Below are 23,201 nucleotides of genomic sequence, written 5' to 3'. Positions count from 1 at the left end.
ATAATGCGTAATCATAGTTATTTCTAATAAACAAAATAGTAATAATTAAGGGACAGCTATACCATTAGTTATTCTATTCTATTGTATTGTTTCTATTTTACATAAAACTAGTAGTCTATGTTTTCTGTTTTTGGTTGCGGCCCTTCAGGTCTAGTAAGTTTTTATTCGGCCCATTCACCTTATCATATGAGTTTGAAATGTGTGGTCTAGTAAATGATCGTATATCGTTTCCTTCAGTAGTTGGTAACAATGTACCCTGACCTCTATTTTAGACAACATTGACATGGTGATGGTCATGGTGATGGTTAACAACATATCTAGATCTAGATCTACCTTGAACTTGAAGATCTAGATTTCTAGATCAAGATAGTATTTGTATCGCTTGTTAAAATAAGAGGGATCTAGATCTAGAATCTAGTGAATCTAGATCTAAACAGCAAAAGATGGATGAAATTCTTTTAAAACTTCGTGCATTTTATTCTCCTAAGGGATTTGATATTCACCCTTTTAAGGTTTAGAATCTATTATTTAATAATAATACTTTTAAATTAATAGAACTGAATCACTTTTCATATTCAGTGATATTGTATTTAGGATCATACCATATTATGATATTTAGATCTAGATCTATATAATCTTTTATTTATTATTTTATATTTATATAAATTATATCTTATATTTTATTATTAGATCTAGTCTAGAACTCTAGATTCTACTTATCATATTATGACATAATTATGTCTCATAATTAATGAATGTTTACTTGTTGAAGTGTTGTATATATAAATATTAAATTAGATTCTAGAAATATATATATATTATTGTATTATAGACTTAGAAAATCTAACTGTTGTAGGTTAGAATGATGATAGATCTCTAGTAGATGATCTACTTTTTAAAAAAAATAAAAATGTGAACAAAAAATGCCCATGGTTGCATGATCGATGATCTGCATACTTGTACTCTAGGCTTAGGCTTCTAAAGCCTAGACTTCTATTTAATCATATTTAATGTAGCTTTAAATAATAAATAAAAACTAATTCCCTTAGCTTTCATTACTTTTTGGATGGTGTAAGCACTCTTACTATTACCCACATCCATAATCTTCAAAATACAAAAACCAAACCTAATAAAAATACTATAGAAAGACACTTAGAAAGACACAAAGATAAAGGCACATTCCTTGTTCCATATATGCTAGCACATAAATCTGTTTGTACAAGTGCTCCTTCTTCCATATTGCTATTAGAACATGTATATTATTGAATTGAGAAACAATGTTGAAGATAAGTCATAGCAGGTAACGTTTTGTTTTTGTTCGGGGGGCGGGGAGCAGATAAATGAAAGTGCTACTAGAATTAACAGGCCTAAAATATATGAGTGCATGTGTCAGGGACACATTATGATCATTAAAATGAGGCCCGTTTATTAAAATTTAAAAAAAAATCTTTTAAAAGACAAGAAATGGGATGTTTAGGAAAGAGAGAGCGGGACATGAAATTTCATTGTAAGAAATAGATATTAATTCAATGGCTAAAAAAGTATGTTAGGTTGATCATTAAAATGTGGCCCTGTTTATTAAAATTTAAAAAAAAAAAAAGAAAAGAAGGGGGTGTTCCAGCCATAAAAACAATATAAAGCCTTGAAACAAATCCGACCACAATAAACAATAAAAAGTCTAGAAACATGGGCATAGCCGGTGTGTACTACTAGTAATAAATATTCACCAAAAGTTGTAGACTACTTTTGAAGGAGTATTTCAACAAAAAACTCTCATGCCTTTCATTATTCTATAAACATTTGAACCCTAGCTGTTTATCATTGAGTGCTATTTAATTAGTTGTACATTTGATCTATATTTTATTTAATGACAGTCATTTTTTGTAACATTCAAAGTTGTTAATATTTCAGTTTGTGCGTCTATAATTAGGTCAAGTGGTACAATGATGAAGTGGACCATCACTTTCAGTTTGATCTACATCCAGACACCTTGGCTGTGTTGGTTATCAGCACTCCAGCAATGTTTGAAAAAGCATTTGTGCCTTATATCTGCAGTGATGACTGTCAAGGATCTTTGGATCTACTAGACAAATGTATGAAGCATCACTTTAGCTTTGTTTATAAGGTACTAATGGATCAAATAGGAACTGGTTAAATTTTATCTGAATCAACTTTGAATTCCATTGAATTAATTTGTCAATCCACAGAAAGTGCAAAGGATTACTTTTATTGTTTCACATGTGTTTTAGAAAGTGTCTAATCTTCCTTTAGTCTAGTTTACTGTATGGGATTTACTGGGTTATTGGTATTTCAAAATATCTGGCCTTTCAGTTGAGCCTGACATACTACTTTGGTGGTCATCTACAAGTTTCTCAGCATACAATCTTGGCCCACATTCATACAAGTTCTATCCAGTGCTTAAAGTTCAGTTTTTAGTATCATCATATCTGTATGTCCTTGTCTTTATATTTGACTAAATATTCTAGTGATACAAATAGAAGTTGCTGAATATTTATTAAAAGAGTATTAACCTTTAATAAATAAACAAATAACAAACCCCCAACCTTTAAAATACACTGATGACCTAATGTTAGAAAACCTTGAAAAGGCAGAAACCTTCAATAAATACTTTGCTAGCATCAATAAGTCACAACCAAGAAAACAACTGGACCAGGCCTTTATTACTATCCTAAAGAGAGAAAAAAAAAACTCCAACTGTCAACTGTCGTATCTTTGACATTCCTTTCACTCTATACGAGCTCAATACTGCCCAAAAAAAACTTAAGTTAAGAAAATCTCCTGGACCTGATAAAATAACAAATGAAATGATCCAGGAACTAGGATCACAGGCCCAAAACTGTATACTTAATTTTATCAACCATACATGGCTAACGAGCTCCTCCTGCCCGAAGCTTACTGGTTAAGGCGTCATTTACTCGCCTTTGCCCCTTCTCCTGTTAGTGAGAACAGTTCCACCGGACTCAATATCTAAGCCACAAGTGAAGCCAGGAGTAGGACTGGTTGTCAGAGGCTATTTGAGATGCATGCCATTAGGAAGCATTTTATAGGTAGTTGAGTGCTTACATCCATTACCACTCCGGCAATGACAACCTTGCAGAACCTCTGTTAAATTACCAATCTCAATAAAATAAATCCCACACAACAGCAGCTCGGCAGCAAAAAGCTGGCTAGAAGAAGAAGAAGAACCTTTAACACAAAATTAACAAGCAAAATTTTAAAATATTATTTTGTATAAAAAAAAACAGCAACAAAACCTAAGGGAAAGAACTCCATATGTACAACTATATTCTATCACTAATGTAGAATTTATTTCCCTTTTTCATATCAAACAAGTCAAATGGAATACAAAAGCTTTTTTATTTTTTTTTTTTGTTAGCTGCATTTTTTTTTCAAGCATTAAGCATAAGTGAAAAATTCTATTTATGCCAATGTTTCTAGTTTTTATTACCTCTTGTTTCAGTTACTGCCTTTAGAAGACATTGAAATTATACACGATTTTGAACTGACAGGAACACGGCGTCCAAAAATTCTTGTTCAGCCAGCTGCTCATGTTTCTGGGGCAGCTTATTACTATACATCTAGATGCTTAGATCCAAATCCTTTTAAACAAGTATGTTAATTTTTTTTAAAGGGAATATATTTTATAAAAATTCTTTAAAGTTTATACTTTTTTTTTTTACTCCACATCAATTTAGAACAATTTCAAGTTGTTCTAAAAATAGTCTATTTTAGTGTTTAAACATTTCACATTTATGTAAATTTTTTTATGTAACTCAAATATTTTATTATTTGTTGTGTCATGATGTTATTTGGGAGAGCTTTGTATTTGTCTCCACAATCCTACAACATATGCAGATTCAGAGGTGTCTTTAATCTATTACAACTCACTGATAGGATACACTGAAGAAACACAGTGCCGAATATATTTTTCTTGAGTTTAATGCCTTCAAACTCAGATCAACAAAGTAAATAATCCAAAATATAAGCACATTGATAACTTGGCTGATGTAAAATTATAGAGAGAGTTTAAAGGGAACACATTGGAGATACATTTTATATTAATAATATTAGAAGAGTAATAATAATCCAATAATGAATACATGTAACAATGACTACTCGAAACAATGAAAACATAATGATATAATGACCAACTGTGAACAATGACCTTCGACCCCGATAATTAGCTTTACGCCCCCTTAAATATTACGTTAAAAAGATCTTTCTGGATCCTTTACGTCATCAATACCTTCTATAAGCCTCCACCTTAACCCTTCACCATGTTTATGCCAATCAAGGCCATTTGGAACTGTCTTATTTTCCCAAGCACACTTAACATGACCTGACAGTTAACTTCCTGCTGGTTAGCCGATTGTATTGTGTGCTGTCAAGCGCAACATAATACATGTGACACTGGAATGTGTACAACTCTGATAAATTCACATATTAACAAGACCCTCTCTTGTAAAGTAATTTATATTGCATTCACTTACATTACTTGTAATTAATGGAGCAGGAAGAAGTTGTACATGTTTGGTCCTGATCAGATTCTGTTCATTCTTATTTTTAATTTAACAAATAATCATACATGTTTTCTAGGTCATGGGTTAGTTTGAAATGGGGCTCACATTTGTAAAATTTATTTTAATTTCAGAAAATCTTTGGTGTTTGTATACATCCAGATTATGGTGGCTGGTTTGCACTTCGTGGGGTTTTCATTTTTAAATCTGTCTTGTGTCCAGACTTGTCAAGAGTGGAACCATTTGACTGTGTATCTGACCAGTCTAAAAAGGTTGAGCTGTTAGATTTGTTTAACAACCATTGGAGGGATGCCAGATACAGGGACATTATCCCAGTCAAGCTGAAATATTCAGAAGACCAGAAGAAATATTTTGACACACTTCCCAAAGACAGGGCTCCACTTGTGAATGAACTGAAGGAGAAATATATGCAAAAAAGCGATCTGATCTGATAAAATTGATTGGTATGAAAATACTTACATTTATTGAATCCATGTTTTGGTGCTGATAATTTCAATTCTGGCATTTGTTAATAAAGAAAATGTGTTATTCCAGTAAAGTCATGTTTTGTAGTTGTACCTTTTTGGAATTCATTCTTTTAAACCAAGATTTCTGAAGCACATTTTATATATAGCTTCCACCAAGAAAAAATAAAAAAAAAGGATATTCTCACTATCAGGGCTGGATTTACCAATAGGCATCACAAGCTATAGATTAGGATCTGCAAAATATATTTAACACTGACATACAATATCTGGAGTTGTAAAGAGCCCCATATATCAAATAGCTTAGGGCCTTTCCAGCATTGAAGTCACTAGATAAAATTTTAAACATTCATCATCATTGTCCAACTACCATCAAAACCTGTCACTAATTTTTTTGGTCAATCTTTTGAATTAGATAAAATAAAGGTACTATGTTCATTCAGGTATTAGTTTCTTGACCCAAAGGTTTTATGCAAGGTCCTGATACTGTTGAGTTTTATTGAAACAGATTTTCATACCATTGTTTAAAGACCTTGCCAAGTGGGCTGATTTTTTAATATCTGTTAACCCATCCTTTTCACTCCACAATTCTAACATGCTTTTACTTGCTTTGAAAAGGGGGGGGGGGGTTCCTGTGAATAACTTTTACATTTTCCTTTTTGGTTGTCTTTCATCCTCTTACATCAAGTGGTGTAAAATAGATTCAAAACATTTTTGGCTTGGACCTAATGTGGACTAATCTTAATCCTTACAATTCATGTGCCTATATGAACAAGGACATTTTCTTTTTAGTACAGTACATTATTAGTAATGACAATGCTGCAATACTAGGTAGTTACAGTCATGACTTTTGGACGGATGCACAAAGAAATCCATCCTTTTCAACATTGTATTTTATATTACTCTGGGTGTAGTACAGACAAAGTGTAATTGTGCTGGAGATTCAGTACTCTCATCCAGGTTATATACAAATCTTGAAAGCATTTTATTAACTATAATTAAAAAAAAACATCATGATAAAAACTATAATTGTATTATCTGAACATTTTTCTTTATTAACACACATTTATGGAAGAAAAATAAAGTAGGTAAGAAATTATGCGAATGTTTAATATGTTTGCTGATTGAAATATCACATTCATTGTATGTTGCTGAATCTTAGAGAATACAGTAGATAAAACTGTAAATGATTTGCAGTATAGTACATTAAAAATACATAGTACACTAAAATAATCAGCAGATTTTTTTTTTTACTAAATTGAAATGTGAAAATCAATAAAATATTATGCTCAATAGAATTTAGTGGAGACAAAGACAAATTAGAATTAGTATAATAAAACATCAGAGATTTCAATGACATTAAAGAATATGTAGAATAGCTATGTATATTGTAAGTGATCAGGTGGATAATGATAACCAATATATAGACATGTTCAACTTTTAACATACAAATTTATAACTTCAAATTTGTCAAACATGAATATTTCAAGACATTAACATATTGGCGTGGAATGACTTTTAAACATTGGATTTTAAATCAAATAAATATTCTCAAAGTCATATTAAAGTTCTGCCAGGCTTGCATTTTAGCCCATTATATTTCACTGTTTTTCTTCATGTTTGGACATTTTTTTAAGGCTTGACAACATTAAGAAGAGGGTTTCAAAATTTCATTCATAGAAACTGGCCAGAGGAATTTTGAATTAATAATAAAATCAATGAAAACTTGTAACTTCTGACAATTCGTAAATGTTAGTCTAGAATAAGTAAAAGCTTCAATCTATAAAATGTTTGTGAAAATAAGAAAAATGTTGGGATTAATGAATTTATGGATCTAGACAGACATATTTTCTAAAAATTATGCCAAACAATGCAAATCAAAACTTGCAATACATAAAGATATCAAACAATATGCAACTCTTTAACAAAATTAAATACATTTATACTTAAATTATACAAAACTAAATATAACAAAATACCATAAAAGAACACCCTCAATACATAAAAACCAATAAATAGCATCCCAAGTCAGCAAAAGTGAAAGATTGTCATTTTAATTCACCTTTGCCCCAATGTAAATTCAAAGGGGTTAACATTATTCTCTCTCTGAGACCAGAATACTTGAATAGAATGAGAAACAAATTCACACACATACAAATTAAAGTAATTTACTGCAATTCTGAAATGTAAGTCTGGGGATGTTCTAATACTACCTTACAGCCACATTAAACATACTCCACACTTACTGCCATTTAATTAGGATGGACAAAGAAAACATTTGTTTAAAGCTTCTCACAAAACCTACAATGTTTGCACATTTCATCAATATTTACTTCTCACAAGTCAGCAGCGTATGGATGAGATGACATTAGATCAACTTACAAAAATCAATGCACACACACTCAAGCAAATACTGTTTTGTTCAATGATCATCAATAACAAAAAAAAATATTATTTTCTTTCTATTGATCAAATCAAAGATGGACCCTAAATTCTAAGCAAGCATGACCTGGGCACTTTATATAAACCTCTTAACCAATAAGTACAAGAGGACATACATGTGATTATACTTCTTGAAAACCCGTAACACACTTGTGAATTCACTTGAAACAAACAAGGACTAAGACTTTTCAACAGATTATAGTGTATAAATAAGTTTACCTGTTAAAGGCTGAATACAAAGACTTGAAATAAGTAAAAATTACTTTTACTTATAATGTTTTTTTTTTTTGCTAAGATAACATTATAATTTCAACAATTGTTTCGTTTGCTTACATACAAATTGAAGCTTACAATACAGGGTTATCTGAAAAAAAAGTTAACAATGCATGTAACATCCTACCAAAAATTCAACAAGAAATAATTCTTGAGGTTGAAACTAAACTTCAACATCATTAACTGGAAGCCTTGTAGCCATTGGGATTATTTGATTGCCATCTCCACAGATCTTCACCTACAGAAATTAAAGACATAGATAAGTAAAAAATGTACATATACAGATCTTTTGAAACAAAAAGTTCTAAACATTCAAAAACATCTTTTGATATCTACAAGCTTTTAAAAGACAAGCTCACTTTTGATTTTCAAAATACGATCATTTTCTGAAGCCTACATTATAGCATGTATGCCATGCCTACTGTAATTAAAGTCAGCCAGGAAAACTAATGACTTGACAGAATTTAAGTCATTGATCAAAATGCATGACTAGATTGACCTAGATACATGCCTAGTACATAATCATCTTCTATTTTGAAGTAACATCTGTATTTTATAAGATAAGATAAGAATGGTACATTGAATGACAGACATAACACCCCTACTCTGACTAGTGTTATTATTTTGAAAATCCTTGGCCTTCGTGACATTCCTGTAAACCCACCAATCTTGGACTAGTCATAGGATTCTAGGTATTATTTCAAACTTGATGAAGGCAATGGTGAAATTAGATTTTCAATAACTTTTTTAGTTTTGGAAATCTTAACATGATAGACAAAAGCCTAAAAACAAGAGCAAATTTTTCCTACTGAAACAATTAAAAACAAGAAATAGGAATTCTATTAAACAACATACACATCTCATCCAGAGTTCTTGTTGCCTTCCAGCCAAGCTCCTTCTCTGCATTCTCTGGGTTAGCATACACAGTGGCAATATCACCAGCTCGTCTAGGTGCTACTTTGTATGGGATCTAAAAAGAATCAAACAAGGTTTACAGATTAAAAAGTATTTAACTTAAATAAAGTAAATAACTTAACATGACAGTGATCTTATAGAAAATCCTAGATAAAAACACATGTGTGATTAGCTATCTAAAACATCAGCAATATTAACTTGCTAGAATTGTTTTTTAATCACTTACAGGTTTCTCAGTTGCTTTTTCAAATGCTTTAACCATATCTAGTACTGAATATCCAATACCAGTACCCAAGTTGTACACCTGAGAAAATAGAACATGCAAGTTTGATTAGCCATGTGTTAGCATAATAATAATAATACAATAAATACAATGCATAGGAATAATGTTTATTTATTATTAATAGACAAGCTGATGAACAGGGACAAAATATAAGCACTAACTGCATTGAGTTTAGATATTTAAAAAAGATATCTGCTGCCCAACTAATTCCCACATTTGGAGATGCATTGTTATAGAAAAGCACAGGTTAGATAATGAAGAGGGTGGCATAATGATGTAGTCATGAGCCAATACTGAACTGTGAGAGGCATTCAAAGGCCTACATGAAAAGTTCATATACATCTATAATGAGCTAGACAAGATTGTCTTCATGTTAAGCAAGATGTCCTATAGCTAGTCTGTTAAGTACAAATAAATGATCTCAAGAGTATAATGGTAAGTTATTGGTAAACACAACCTTCTATTCTGAAGTAAGAATGATGGATAGAATTCTGTTGGTGTTTATTCCCTTCCTTATTAAATAATTGCTGCTAGATAAATACCAAACTAAATCAACTGCAGTGCTTATGCTATGGTTTCTTACAAAAAATCAAAACTAAAGTAAATTGACAGTAAAACTGTGAGGTGTTATCAACATTTCCAACACAAAACTGTATTTGAAATTGGGCATGATGAAAAAGTCAAATGCATATCTCGACACATGTCCAAAGACCAAAGAATCATGTTTGCTAGCAAAATTAGCAATATAATTAATTGAATGCTTATCTTAGTATATTTTATTTGTACATTGTAAGTTAATTTCACTAATACATTACTCTAACCCTAAATGAAAAACTTTTTCTTAAAAAATCAGAATCATGAACATTTGTAATTGAATGAAACACAATGTGAAGTATTATATGAAGTTAAGACATTTGAAAACATATATAAGGCAAAGGTAAACACATTTATGTTTATATGTTGCCGCAAATGAACGTACACACCTAATGAAAAAATACTGTAGAAAGTAAAGACTTTTAAGACTAATAGAAACTTACAAATTTGTAAAAAAAAATAAAAAAAAATGGAACATCATAGTGTCCATTTTTTTAAAATATTAGTCTAGTCTAGAAAATTTATCCACTTTATCTCTTTTTTTTTTTGTGTGTAAAATTATTACATTGCTACGTTTAACAATACAAAGGATGACTAAAATAATAAAACAAGTCTCACCACACATCCACATCCAGCCTCTACTTTCTTAATGGCAGCCACATGACCTTGGGCCAAGTCAACTATGTGAATATAATCTCGAACACCTGCAAAGATAAACAAATTTTAAAAAGCTGTTACTCTCATCAGAACTGATGCTCAAGGACAAAGAGATTGACATTTAAGAAAGAAATCAAAGTAGTTTAAAATTTACTTTCATCTTAGTAAAATATTTAAAAATTAAAAACCAAAAGGCAGCAACAACAATAAAATTTTGGCACAAAAGTTACAGCTGAATATTGAAATGTAATGAACATAAATGTTACCTGTGCCATCTGGTGTGTCATAGTCATCTCCAAACACTGTCAGGTGATCCCTTCTCCCTACTGCCACCTGGGCAACAAATGGCATCAGATTGTTGGGTACACCCTGTGGATTCTCACCAATCTTACCAGACTTGTGTGCACCAACAGGGTTGAAATAACGAAGAAGAACAGCATTCCATGACTGTTAAAAAAATCAATCAAATCAAAATACAACAACAAAATAACAAAAAGAAAAAATATATGCTCGACTTTAATAGTTAGACTGTGACAACAGAAAAGGTTGAGCTGTACATAAAATAATGAGATACAAGTAGGGTGTGAGGAATGTTTGACAGAAGCCCTGTGTTGTTAGATAAGGGTAAATGTCCAATGTCTGATGATAACAAATATAACTAAGTGTGATGATTGTAAGAAAGAAACTTAATTGACAGACATTGTTGAATGTGGTTTTATTTTTTTTTGCTTTGCTTAAACTGTTATGATTTTAGAGGGGTTGTTAAACTGGTGGGGAGTGAAGTTTTATGTTATTTTAGTCAAGGACCTCATGATATACTAAGGCATATTTTTTTAGATTAAAGTAACTGTTTAGACTGCTTCATTTATATATATATATAGTTGTATTTATTATTTTAAATTATTTAATTAAATACACTTTAAAAAAATATTTTGCTACCCCATCAAATCTTTGATAGAGATTGACTTTTAGATTTAACTCTTTTTGTTGGGCGGTAACAAAAACAACATTAAATAGTGGAGCACCAAAGTATCAACAATTGGTGCACTTGTCAAAATGTTGTCAGGAATTTTTCAGTCAAGCCATCATCTTCTTGCAGTGCCTTTTAGTTATTCAGAACTTTTCACCTATTGATAAGAACATTGCAAGAGAATTGTATGTCTGGCACAAAGAGAAAATGAAAATTTTTTAATTCAGTCTAATAATTGCAGTGTACTTGAATAAATAATCAGTGTAGACCACAATCACATAGTTCCTGCACTGACCTTGTCAGCATTGCAAACATCTTTAATGATCTCCTCAATGAAAAACTTGGTTTTTCCATAGGCATTGGTGCAGCCGCCAACTGGGTGGTTTTCATCGACAGGCAAATACTGTGGTGTGCCATACACTGTTGCTGAACTGGAGAAGATGATATTCTTCACATTGTACTCCTTCATTACCTAGAGTTAGCAACAAAATTATATGTTAAAGGATGAACTAAACATTCAAAGTAACTTGTCAATATTGTAAACATAAGTTTATGACATGACCGTAAAATGTGTGTGTTGTGTACATACTTGTACACAACCTTTATGGTTATGTCATAAACTTATCAAAGCTTGCAAAGATCTTTAGAGGCAGGAAGAAAGGTTGTTGAAGTTTGTACACAAACATTGTAATTAAGACTTACCTCCAGTAAATTAACTGTTCCTCCAATGTTGGTGTGGTAATATAACAGGGGCAGTTCCACAGACTCACCCACTGCCTTCAAGCCAGCAAAGTGCATGACAACAGAGATTTTGTACTGCAAGAGAAAAGTTACATCATTTACTTCAGTGATAGTGTTGAGACATGTCACATTACTAGCACAATAAATTGAGTTCCCTTTAAAAAGATGTATTATCCAAAGACATATGATCATGAAGTGCTGATCTAAGGTACAAAGATGAATGCTTTTATGCCTCTGTAGTTGTAGGATTCTTAATATTATATAATGCTCACAACAAACGCTTCAGATAATCTAGTTAAGGAAAGACCTTCATTGATTTCAACAAAACAGCTTTGTAAGCATTAAAACTGGGGTGTCAATCTCGTAAAAAAGGTCTTACTTTGTTTCTTAGTCTCCTAATTTCAACATCTTTAAATTTCTAAGTTTTGTTTTGCGTGTGCCATGTTATTAATAAATAGGTGTTGGCTAACAATGCACAACCTTATCTTCAAAGTTATCCTCAAGTACTAAAAAGCTCATTATTTAGTTTCTTGGATGTGAGAATCCAAATTGTGAATGCTTGGCTACTGCACTTAAGTCCAGGATTTAAGTTTGAGCCCATGAGTTCTGAAAAAATTTAGTCTGATTCTTCATGTAGTTATAAAGACTACCTGGTTGATATAGCACTGGTCTCAAAAATAATGTAAATATTTGGTTACAATAATAAATGCACTCCTTCATCCACAATTTGTATATTAATGAGAAAATGTATCAAATTAAGATTTGAAGGAAAACAAAAACACTCACACTGGTCTTCAAAATGTATACTTTGGTTTTAAATCAGAAGAAACTGAAGAACACAAAACTATAAGGTAGGACTTACCTTTTCAAAAACAGATTTAATGGCATTCTTGTCTAGTAAATCAACTTGTAGAGCTGGAACAGTTTTGCCAGTTATTTCCTCTACTCTAGAAATACTTTCTGAAAACAAAAGGAAATTTCACTTCATTAGATTGTGCTATTAGCTCAGCATTACCTGAAATTTCACTATTGCATTAGCCTCTCTTCTGACTTTTATTTTTTTTAACCAGAGTAGTGTCCCCTTTAGAAGATTTGTTTTACATTCAAGAAAAGGCTTCACATAAATGAATTTCTCATGCTACTAACATATCGACACAAATTAATTTTACTTTCTTAGAAGCTGTATCAGCCAACACACAAGTAGATGACCAAGATGTCTTTAAAGAAAGGCTGATACAAAATTATGTGAATAGCCAGATTTAAAAAAAAAACACTACATTCTGTGTTAAGTAAACATATGATTGTGTGTGTGTGTGAAAAGTGTTAGTTATTAACAAAATTAAATATATACATAAAAGCCCTCCCACCTAAAAAAAAGCAACAATACTACAACTATTTAATTTAAACTAATTAAGTTTTAGTAAGAGGCAAACTGTTTGCATAGCTATCTTCTATATTAAAATCTATTGTGACAGGTTTTTTATCTACTAACTTCAATATATTTTCAACAAAGTAATGCAGGGAATAGTTTCCTTTGTTTTGATTATGTTATAAAAATTAGAGTAATAATTGTAATGTGATGCAATTCTCTTACATGTTCCATGATGCTTTTCTTCAGAGATTGACAGTCTAATAACTAGAGGGAACTGTCAGGGAAGATGGGAAGAATCAGAGCCACATAGATATACCTATACTTATAGTCTTATATTTTTATCTGATGATGTTCCAAGAGCTCACAATTAGTATACACTAGATACAGTAAATATCATTTTTAATAGTTAACTTGGTATTTATATGAATGTAACTTGAGTACTTGGCTTTCTAAAATAATTTATTATAAGGAAGGAAACACATGGTTACAATGGTAATTTAATTATTACCCTTACACTTTGTCACTATCATTGAGTTTCTATGTTTGGGACTATTTGCTGTTTGGGTTCACTCATTCATTCATCAATTTATCTAAACTACTTATCAGATGTCACTCACCCATGCATGCATTCACCAAGTTGTCTATAACCACCACATTGTAGTTGCTGTTGAGCAGTTCTACCACAGTGTGACTCCCAATATACCCAGCACCACCTGTCACCAAGATGTAGTCTTCAGACATTTTACAGCTGGAGAAGAAAAGATATTGGAAAAGTGAAAATATGAAAGTCACTTAAATGAGATATATTTTGTTTAATACATTTTAATTTAAATGTAAAGACAGTGCAAGTGAACAAACTATTTCTTATGAAGATATTTATACTAGACAATATCAATTGATACTCAGCAATGAAGTGTCATTATCTCTTAGATACAACTGATCATTGATTTCTCATTTCATATTTGAAAAGTAAATTATTTTGGTTTTCATTATGTAAAGGTAAAAAAATCTTTAAAGACTGTTCATCAATATATGATCAGCAGATGTTCAATGTTTACAATGGAAATAAGTACAACAAGTAAAGTTCCCCTTTCATACCATGCCATCTATAGGGAAGATAATGTAAAAAATCATCTGTTTCTGTGGCCCACTGTTAATGAGGATGACATGTGGCCAGCACAAAAAAAAAAGACCAACTGCTTTTACTTTTTCCCAACTTATATCAGGTAACCATAGCTGAGCTGGGTGAGGCGCCAAAGATCCTGAAATTAAAAATCCCAGTCTTCACCAGGATTTTAACCAGGGACACCTGGTTCGGAAGCTTTACCGCTCTGCCACTGCGCCTTCACAATGGGAATAAGAGGACAGAAAATTGTGAAGAGTAAGTACTTAAAGTAATCTCCCCATCTCAGTATACTTTGACTTAAGAGTATAGCAAGATATGTACAGCTTGCACAATGCTATTCTAGATCTAAAGTGATCTTTGTATATACATAAACTCAAAAGCCAGTATAAACAGTCAAAAGTACAAATGATTTTTTTTTTAATAGTTAAAAACTATCTCAGCAATTTTGCTCAAATACAATATAATACATACTATACTTAATTCATGTCTAGGAATCACACATTAAAAAAAACAACAACTATATTAGTTAAATTTACCTATGAAAGTATGATCATATAAGCTTCTTTCTCAAAACACAAATATTGAACAAAAGCCTGATTCTCTATCTAGTGATATTCTACTCGACTGTTATATTGCGTATATATTGCGTTACACTTATAGTATCACACATCTATCTAGTAGGCTACGCTAAGCAAACAAAAATATAACGTGTAACGTGTGGGAGCAATGCTTTAACAAAGTGGACCATGCTAAGCTGTTGTGGAACACACCCAGTTGATTGCAGACATGTAGACCTACTAAAGTGTGTGACATGCTTTTGTTGTGAATGGGCTAAATATAGATACAGTCTACGTCACGGAAATTGCGTCACCGTGAATTCATATCAATGGGGGGAGTTAGAGAGAAGTTGTCTCTTAAAGAAATAAAGATATATGGAGCTTACAAGATTTCACTATTTGAACTGCACCGTACACTGCTATAATATTGTATTCATCTAGATCTAGGTTAAAATGGCATGATACGTGTTGTTGTTTTTTGTCCTAGATACAAGACGCGTGACCTAGAAACAAACATTCTAGTTGTTTATAAGGAATCATTTGGGAGAGCCGGATCAATGGAAGTAAACCAGATGTTTACCGATGGGCGTGCCAGGAAGACAGCTAGGAGGCGTGAGGCACGCGGTGATTGTGTGACTACGCAGAGAACGTACCCTAGCCAATATAAAACTAATGACACGTATATGCGTCTGCACCAGTTGGACCACGGGACACAAGAACAGATGTGACAAACTCAACGTAAGATACCGGCCTGCACAAGAGAAACAGGCGGTAGACCAGTGGCGCGAAGGGGGGGCTCATCCCAGACCAGTCGTTATAGAAGGCCTCAACGCTGACATGCAACGTCACAACCTGTAGACAGTTTAGACAAATAGCTCGTTGCCACGTCACAGGTCAGTACGGTTAACGATTGGTCTCGGTTTATTTCGCCCGCGCTCATGGCTTCCATTGAAACATAGTTGTTCTTTCCTTTTAGGAAGTCATACAAGCACCGAATGTTTTCTAATAAGTCTTGATTACATTGAGTCTTCAAAAAAAGAAGGGTGCACTATCATAATGTTGAACCCGGGCCCACAAGTAGGTCCACCTTGCGACGCCACTGGCGCGAGATTCCCAAAAAAAGTGTATTTGAACAATGCACGTCATCAATCGGATCTGCACGCAGAAGACGTTTACAACAATAAACTCAAGTGATCTTAGCAAAGCAGTTGTCAATTTAAAAAAAAAAAGAGGGCACTTCAAGCATTTCTTGTCTTGTAATAATCATAATAAATAAATAAACTCGTTTAACTGAATAATATGCTAATAGTTAATGTATGTGTCTAAAGGCTATAATAAACGCTCTTCGCTCGATTCAAATCTTCATTTGGAAACCTCATGGTTTATGTCGGTGTTTTCTTTCTTAATTTCTTGAATCAGGTGACAGCGGCATAATGAAAATAAGTTCAGTAAAATTAAAGTTTCCATTTCAAACCTTGCCATCTATGGGACAGATAATGTAAAGGTCACCTGTTTCTGTGGCCCACGGTTAACAAGGGTGTCATAATATCATAATAAATTGTTAGTCTTCAGTTAAAAATGTATAGGGCCTATTATTCTTTAAAAAAAAAACGTGTGTCTTTTCATGATTCGTCAAGAACTTAGCCTAAACGTGTATTGAGTATCTAGAGACAAGACAGCGTAGACATGTTTAAGTAATCAAAGACTAGTTTCAATTTGTTGTCTCTAGAAGATAAAGGCCCGCCAATGTATTCAGCAGTGCTTTCAACACTACAGGTATAAAGCACGACGAACCAAAGTGAAGAAAATAAAAGTAGTACATATTATGATTGAACAGGGAGGCGCGGTGGCTGAGCGTTGTCACGGGTTCGAATCCTGGTGAAGACTGGGATTTTTAATTTTGTGATCTTTGGGCGCCTCTGAGTCCACCCAACTTTAATGGGTACCTGATATTAGTTGGGGAAAAGAAAAGGCGGTTGCTCGTTTTGCTAGCCACATGACACCCTTGTTAACAGTAGGCCACAGAAACAGATGACTCTATACTTCTTCTGCCCAATAGACCACAAGGTCTTAAAGGGGAACTTTACTTTACTTACTATGAATGAACATGTGAAATATTGCCACTGTACATCCAATTATTACGCTACTAGTCATACATATATTACCCGCGACCCGCGGGTCTTAATTTGGCTATTACTGACTGTAGATGTAGTCACTGAAAGCGTTTTGGAAACAATTAAACGAAATAATAATGTTATAAGAAAGCAAATGCGTGAATGTAAAAATAGTATGAATGGAGATATCAAAATAGCTAATCGACCTAAATCCAATTTTTTAAATAAAAACATTTGCTTGTAGGCCTACATATATTTAGATCTAGAGTCTAGATACTATTATAATAGAAGTAGACCTACTATTATAAGAGTGAATTCGTGGGCTCAAAAAGCTTATTAATTATTGTTAGTATATTTAATATTCCCTATATAGAGCCTCGTGCAGCCTGTCCAATCATAGTGCGTTTACATCGGGAGGAGGGTTAGAGAGTCGGCGTGCGTGCGAGGTATCCCTCATGGTTGAACGACGTAGAGATTTATATATACAGATACCCTTCCAGAGTGATACAATGCTAGTAGACAAGATTAAAACATTTCTTGTAATAGACGACACGTGGTAACCCTAACCGCAGTGATCTGTAGTCAGCAAAAGTTGTCGCGATTTCTCAAGTCAGTTAAACTTTTACTTCTTTTTTTTTAATTGACATCTCAATAAGTCTCGAATGTGACAAAAGCTAATCTTTTTATTCATTCCTGCGTTGTCATCAATAATGAATAATTGTGCGAAATGTCAACTTGATCCGAGAATGGGGAGTGGGAGAACAAAAAAAAAAAGTGTATAAGAATCCAACTAGACAGACAGACAGAGTGAGTTAATATAGACTTTAGTACAAAGTTCAAAGATTTGACAAACGCCTTAATTGTGGGCCATGCTAAAAAATGCGTGAAAGTTATAAACCACTTAAACACTCGATGTCAAGTACAAAAGTAATTAAAACTTTGCGCTCACTTTCAAGCTATTAACAGATCGATTACGTACCACCATGCAACACTCATGCAGATGTACCTGCTCAATATTCACAATTGAAAAGAACAACCGAACAGTAGCCTACATATTTCTTACTAGTCAATACGATCTTTAGGTCATAAGATCGCAGCCAATCACATAACGATTGGAGATATAAAATCAAGCTACTTAGCACACTATGAGCTACTACTTGGATGTGAGGCATGAACAAAACATTATACATGCATATATTATATGTATAGAGAGATAGAGCTAAATCAAAACTGTAATATTATACATGTAGTTTGGAAAGCGCCTATTCTCTTAGTCCATCGGAAGAGACAATGACATTAACCTCCAAACTCAAGAGGTCACAGAGTCACCGCAGCACAAGCCAAATGTGACCAACACAATTGTCTGGCTTAAACTAATTTTAATACAAGTCTATGGCTCCCTTTCTCTCAAATGTGTTTCAATCATTGTGTGATGTAAATATAGATCTAGAATACAAATAAATAGCAATTTATAGAGGATAATAGACGATATTACACCAGGTTTACAACTGTGTTTTTATTTTGAACCAAAGATAGATAGATAGATAGATAGATAGATAGATAGATAGATAGATAGATAGATAGATAGATAGATAGATAGATAGATAGATAGATAGATAGATAGATAGATAGATAGAGAGGCTATTCGTTTTTAATTTATTTTTCTGACTGTATGTGTGTGTCTCACACTGTCTTCCATTATCAATAAAACTTACATCCCGATAGACAATTTCCCTGAGGCTATAAATTATAATAAAGATCTATATCTACAATTACAAAACAGACTCTTTCCAATATCCTACTACACTTGCCGATCTAATAGAACAAGATCAAACCCTGTAGAAAACAAATATACACCGACTAAGCCAAGCTAATCCAAATAATCTGATCCTTCACAACTGCAACGGTCGAGCTAAAAGAAGATGTATTTCATAAACTAATTCTAATAATTTTAAACTATTCTTTTTCTAGATTACAAGAAAGATTGCTTTTATCTTTGCTAAAATTAGAGTAGCGCCGCGGGACTTCTTGGCTGTTAAATGTTTGTTGATTGAAAAAGAAAAACGATCATGTCAAGATAAAAAAAAAGAAACACAATTGTTTTAAAATAACTTTACACGGTAGGCCTATATTTCATATCGAGAGAAGAGAAACATAGAGTCCTGGTTACTAAACTTTATATATTTAATATCGAGAGAAGAAAAACATAGAGTCCTGGTTACTAAACTTTATATATTTCATATCGAGAGAAGAGAAACATAGAGTCCTGGTTACTAAACTTTATATATTTCATATCAAGAGAAGAGAAACACAGAGTTCTGGTTACTAAACTTTATATATTTAATATCGAGAGAAGAGAAACATAGAGTCCTGATTACTAAACTTTATATATTTCATATCGAGAGAAGAGAAACATAAGAGTCCTGGTTACTAAACTTTATATATTTCATACCGAGACTTCTCTCGATATGAAATATATAAAGTTTAGTAACCAGGACATATCTCTTCAGAAACAAAGAGTCCTGCTTATTTGATATAAAATCCAAAGTTACATAAGTTGTCGGAATGTTTGTCAACCTGTTAACTCTACACAAGATTAAATCTTCTAATGAGCAAGATTTCTGAAAAAAAAATAATTTTAAGAGCTCTATGAAGAATAAAGCTATTTTACTGTGTTTGTTTTTTAATCATCGGAAAGCTCTGATTATGTTATAGTAACCTAATAGACCATAAATGTCAACATGTGTGTGTGTGTGTGAGAGAGAGAGAGAGAGAGAGAGAGAGAGACTAGGTAAAACAATGAACAAAATTACTTATCGTACCTGACGAGTGGTTCTGTGCAATTCGTCCTGATAAAAGGAAGTACATGTCTCAGGCTTAAACCTACTCAGTGACACGAGGGCGGGCCGATGTGGGAGAGGTTTTGGTAACTTAATAACAGGGAAGGAGAGAAGGGGCAGACCGTGTCATGGGTCACGTCCCCTGACGGATAGATATTGCAACACGGTACTAAGAATTACAAGTGAAGACAAAAACCTTTTTTTTTTTTTTTTAAACTGAAATTTGCACGTGGAAAAAAAAGGAAATTTAGAAGAACGTCAACAATGAGAAAGAAATCCAGAATTGAAGAAAAGAAAAAAAAATATTCGGATCTAAGTTTGACAGTTAACATTAGTAGAGACTTAGCGGTCACTTTCGTTCTGTGGGGGTTATACCGAAATGAGAACATAAAAAGAACGCGAAAATGTAAAACAAACTGGGAGGGGTGGACAAACATACATCCAATATGAATAAGTCAGTCAGGCTCGTAAACATGAATGAAAGTATCGCTTGCTGCCTCACCCCTCTCTTACCACCCCAGCCGCCTCCCCAAGATTACCAGACAGGGACCGTGTCAACAAGAGACCAATGCGTATACTTGTTCATCTTTGTTCTTTTATTATCAGATTGGTATAGGTACACATGAGTACATGGACATTCCTTGGATGGTCTTAGTACTTCCTTCTCGAGATTGAGACAGCTGACAAAAGTTCATAACTACAAGCATCTATGAATGTACGACTGCAGAGCAAAGGGAAAAGATGTGACAAAGTATTGTGTTCAAACTAGCGCACACATTTAGTGTCACATTCCTCGGAAACAAGGCTTCTAAACTCAACTCGAGCTAGCAGGAAACTTTGAACTATACAAATACTCTTTGGATAAGCATGCGCCAATAATGTTTGCAATTTTAGTGTATTATCCAGCCGTTAAATAATAGTATATATTGTGCGCCTAAAGTCACTTTTTCAGCCTTATCATCCGTGGCATCCTCAAATACTCATCTATCATTAAAAGCAATACGATATGAAAGGTAATTCCCATGTAGCCCTTTGAGATGTTTGTCAAATGTTTGACATGTTTCGGATGTTCGTCCAGAATTGAAGAAAATCTAGATACTGGTCCCCACCTCCCGATGGGGGAGCGTTGAGGGCATGATATGAACCCGAGACCATCGAGACGACCAAACGAGAGTCCAGCATGACCAGGTCAATTCATAAAGCATAAACTGGTACCGTACACAGACATAAAAGCAAAAATTTAACAGGGCGTGACAGGGCGGGGGACTGTCTGCTTAGTAAGATTGTTGTTTTTTTTCTAAGTTCACCAAAAGGTCATGACAGTTTCACACCAGAGGTCAAGACAAACAAAGTGAAAAGTCAGCGTTTCCCAGCTTGTATACAAGTACACCTCTGAATAGCTGTAGTAGTATTCTTAGCCAAATTTTTTAATTCCTACGTAATCTTCGGCTGAAAATACTAACAATGTTTTTCAGAGGTGACCCAATAATATCTGGTTAAAAGTGACTTTGGGGCACCTCAATGTTTTCATTTTAAATATAAGGCTTGTCATGAAAACGTGAGTGTAATTAATGGTAGATTACTTAGAGGCAAGGATTCGTCTTTTATGACTCCAATTAGTCATGTTTATTTGTTAATATCTAATTGTCTAGACCTAAACTTCCCTCCTGCATTAGATCAGTTATGCCCAAACTAAGGCCCTCATATCCGGCTAGTAGTAAATAAAGAAAAAGTGGCAATGCATTATTTGCACATTATGATAAGATATAATATTTGAATCACAGCAAGGATACTTTCAAACTAGTCTTTACACAGACATCTGGAGCAACTTACAAACATAAGCATGATAACATTGTTAAACCATTAGTAACCTGGCATAGGCTACAAAACAGGGAACAGCTCAGCAGAAAATAAAAACCTGGCTTGAAGAAGATAACATGAAAGCAGAAACATTGTTTAAGATTAAAAAAAAAAAGTCTCCATAATGTGGCCAACAACAAACACATTGTAGTCGAGTTATCAGTGAAATGTAATATCAAGATTCATCCCCTACCTTTGCTACCTCTCAAGTAATCCAGCAAAAGGTAACACACTGTAGCTCTTTAGTAGAGGTCAGTAAAATTGTCTTAGAACTGAAAGTTTGTTTTTTTTATATTTGGCCAACATGACCTTTCTAATTGCTAATTGTAGCCAACAAGTACACTCTCAAGATAATATTGATTGTAAGTGGGCAGAAGGGCAACATGAAGGTGAAGGTTGCTGAAGTGAGAGAAACATACACTACATAAATAAGCTTGTGTGCAGGCTACACCAATACTCTGAACAAACAAAAATTAATTAAAACAGAAGAAAAGCTTAGAACTGAGAAATATTTTAGGGAAGACGTTTTTAAATACCTTTTCATTAATGGTACTTTTTTTTATTAGACTAAATCTGCCGCAAATAATGAAGGTAAATTGTTGTTTTTTTTTACCAAAGGTGTGGTACTTTTAGTCTGGCAACAGGTTTACTAAACAGAAAATCTAGACTTTTCTAATTTTTTTCTATTGTGTTTTAATACCATCATTTACTTTTCCTCATTAATTAGAGGTTCTCATGATGTCATCAACTTGTTTAAAACTATATAATTCCAGGATGGACCATGCAGGATGAACATTTGTTTTCAGTTTTTGTTGTTGTTTTTTTTTTAGGCCTAGGGGTCCATGAAGTATGTGATATAAACAGGTTAGGTTTGTCATCATTGACAGCATGAAGACTGTACTTGCCTTAACACTGTTAACATCTTGGAAATAATTAGGTATGTGATCAAGGTCAACTTAACAATCATTATTACAGCATGCACTCCACCATTTAAACAAGAAATCCCCCATGCTGCAATCAAGCATACCTATGATTCTCCATAAGCCCCTTAAAGCATGTAGTTTCTGAAAAAACTAAATTACTTTCTGTTTGTGTACATTTTGTTTTGATAAATATATTTAATGTTTTTGATGCTTACATTCCTTTCCAAGACTGTCTCAATGCATCTTCAGCTATGTAACAGATACTCATATATAGGCATATATAGTTACAACAATCATAGGCATATGAGGTACAGTTTTCTAAAAAGCATAAAGTTTTTATGACGTGATCAATGTGCATCAGATGAACCATTTTGTGCTTGAGGAAACACACCCACCCATGTCTCACCATAAAATGTCACAACAACAGTGTGTTAATAATCAATAGGGTGACCATAAATTGGCCAGATTTTTTTTATCACAGGCTCATCTCCCTAAAAGGAAGCAGTGAGGT

The 23,201-nt window shown here is 33.2% G+C and overlaps 3 protein-coding genes across 8 annotated transcripts in view; 2 read left to right on the top strand and 1 right to left on the bottom strand.

The window, feature by feature from the left end:
* Positions 1-240: 240 nt before the first annotated feature.
* LOC106064335 (cyanocobalamin reductase / alkylcobalamin dealkylase-like) lies at positions 241-5,101 on the top strand. Its single transcript, XM_013222850.2, has 4 exons — positions 241-512; positions 1,931-2,125; positions 3,482-3,631; positions 4,673-5,101. Exons 1-4 carry the CDS (start codon positions 444-446, stop codon positions 4,988-4,990), a joined length of 732 nt encoding a protein of 243 aa, XP_013078304.1. The 5' UTR covers positions 241-443; the 3' UTR covers positions 4,991-5,101.
* A 939-nt stretch (positions 5,102-6,040) lies between these two features.
* LOC106064334 (UDP-glucose 4-epimerase-like) overlaps positions 6,041-23,201 on the bottom strand; it is a 19,055-nt gene continuing 1,894 nt past the window's right edge. For 3 of the 6 annotated variants that reach the window (XM_056028916.1, XM_056028915.1, XM_056028917.1), the window contains exons 3-11: positions 13,888-14,018; positions 12,761-12,858; positions 11,860-11,973; positions 11,453-11,629; positions 10,454-10,634; positions 10,149-10,234; positions 8,880-8,957; positions 8,594-8,708; positions 6,041-7,976 (exon numbers count right to left, since the gene is read on the bottom strand). In XM_056028916.1, coding sequence (XP_055884891.1) covers positions 7,918-7,976; positions 8,594-8,708; positions 8,880-8,957; positions 10,149-10,234; positions 10,454-10,634; positions 11,453-11,629; positions 11,860-11,973; positions 12,761-12,858; positions 13,888-14,011 — 1,032 coding nt within the window. In that variant the 5' untranslated portion in view covers positions 14,012-14,018 and the 3' untranslated portion in view covers positions 6,041-7,917. Of the gene's footprint in view, positions 7,977-8,593; positions 8,709-8,879; positions 8,958-10,148; positions 10,235-10,453; positions 10,635-11,452; positions 11,630-11,859; positions 11,974-12,760; positions 12,859-13,887; positions 14,019-14,932; positions 15,137-19,889; positions 20,007-21,960; positions 22,103-23,201 lie in introns of those variants that run through there. The other 3 variants (XM_013222846.2, XM_013222848.2, XM_013222847.2) reach the window with 3 other exon arrangements.
* LOC106064336 (uncharacterized) overlaps positions 22,233-23,201 on the top strand; it is a 17,310-nt gene continuing 16,341 nt past the window's right edge. The window contains exons 1-2 of the mRNA XM_056028919.1: positions 22,233-22,358; positions 22,598-22,704. The gene's annotated coding sequence lies outside the window, so the exon portion shown is untranslated. The remainder of the gene's footprint in view (positions 22,359-22,597; positions 22,705-23,201) is intronic.

This window comes from Biomphalaria glabrata, chromosome 5 (assembly GCF_947242115.1).
Source record: "Biomphalaria glabrata chromosome 5, xgBioGlab47.1, whole genome shotgun sequence".
In the NCBI taxonomy this organism is placed as follows: Eukaryota; Metazoa; Mollusca; class Gastropoda; family Planorbidae; genus Biomphalaria; species Biomphalaria glabrata.
Note: the sequence above shows the minus strand (reverse complement) of the source record. Positions and strands in the feature narration are given on the sequence as shown.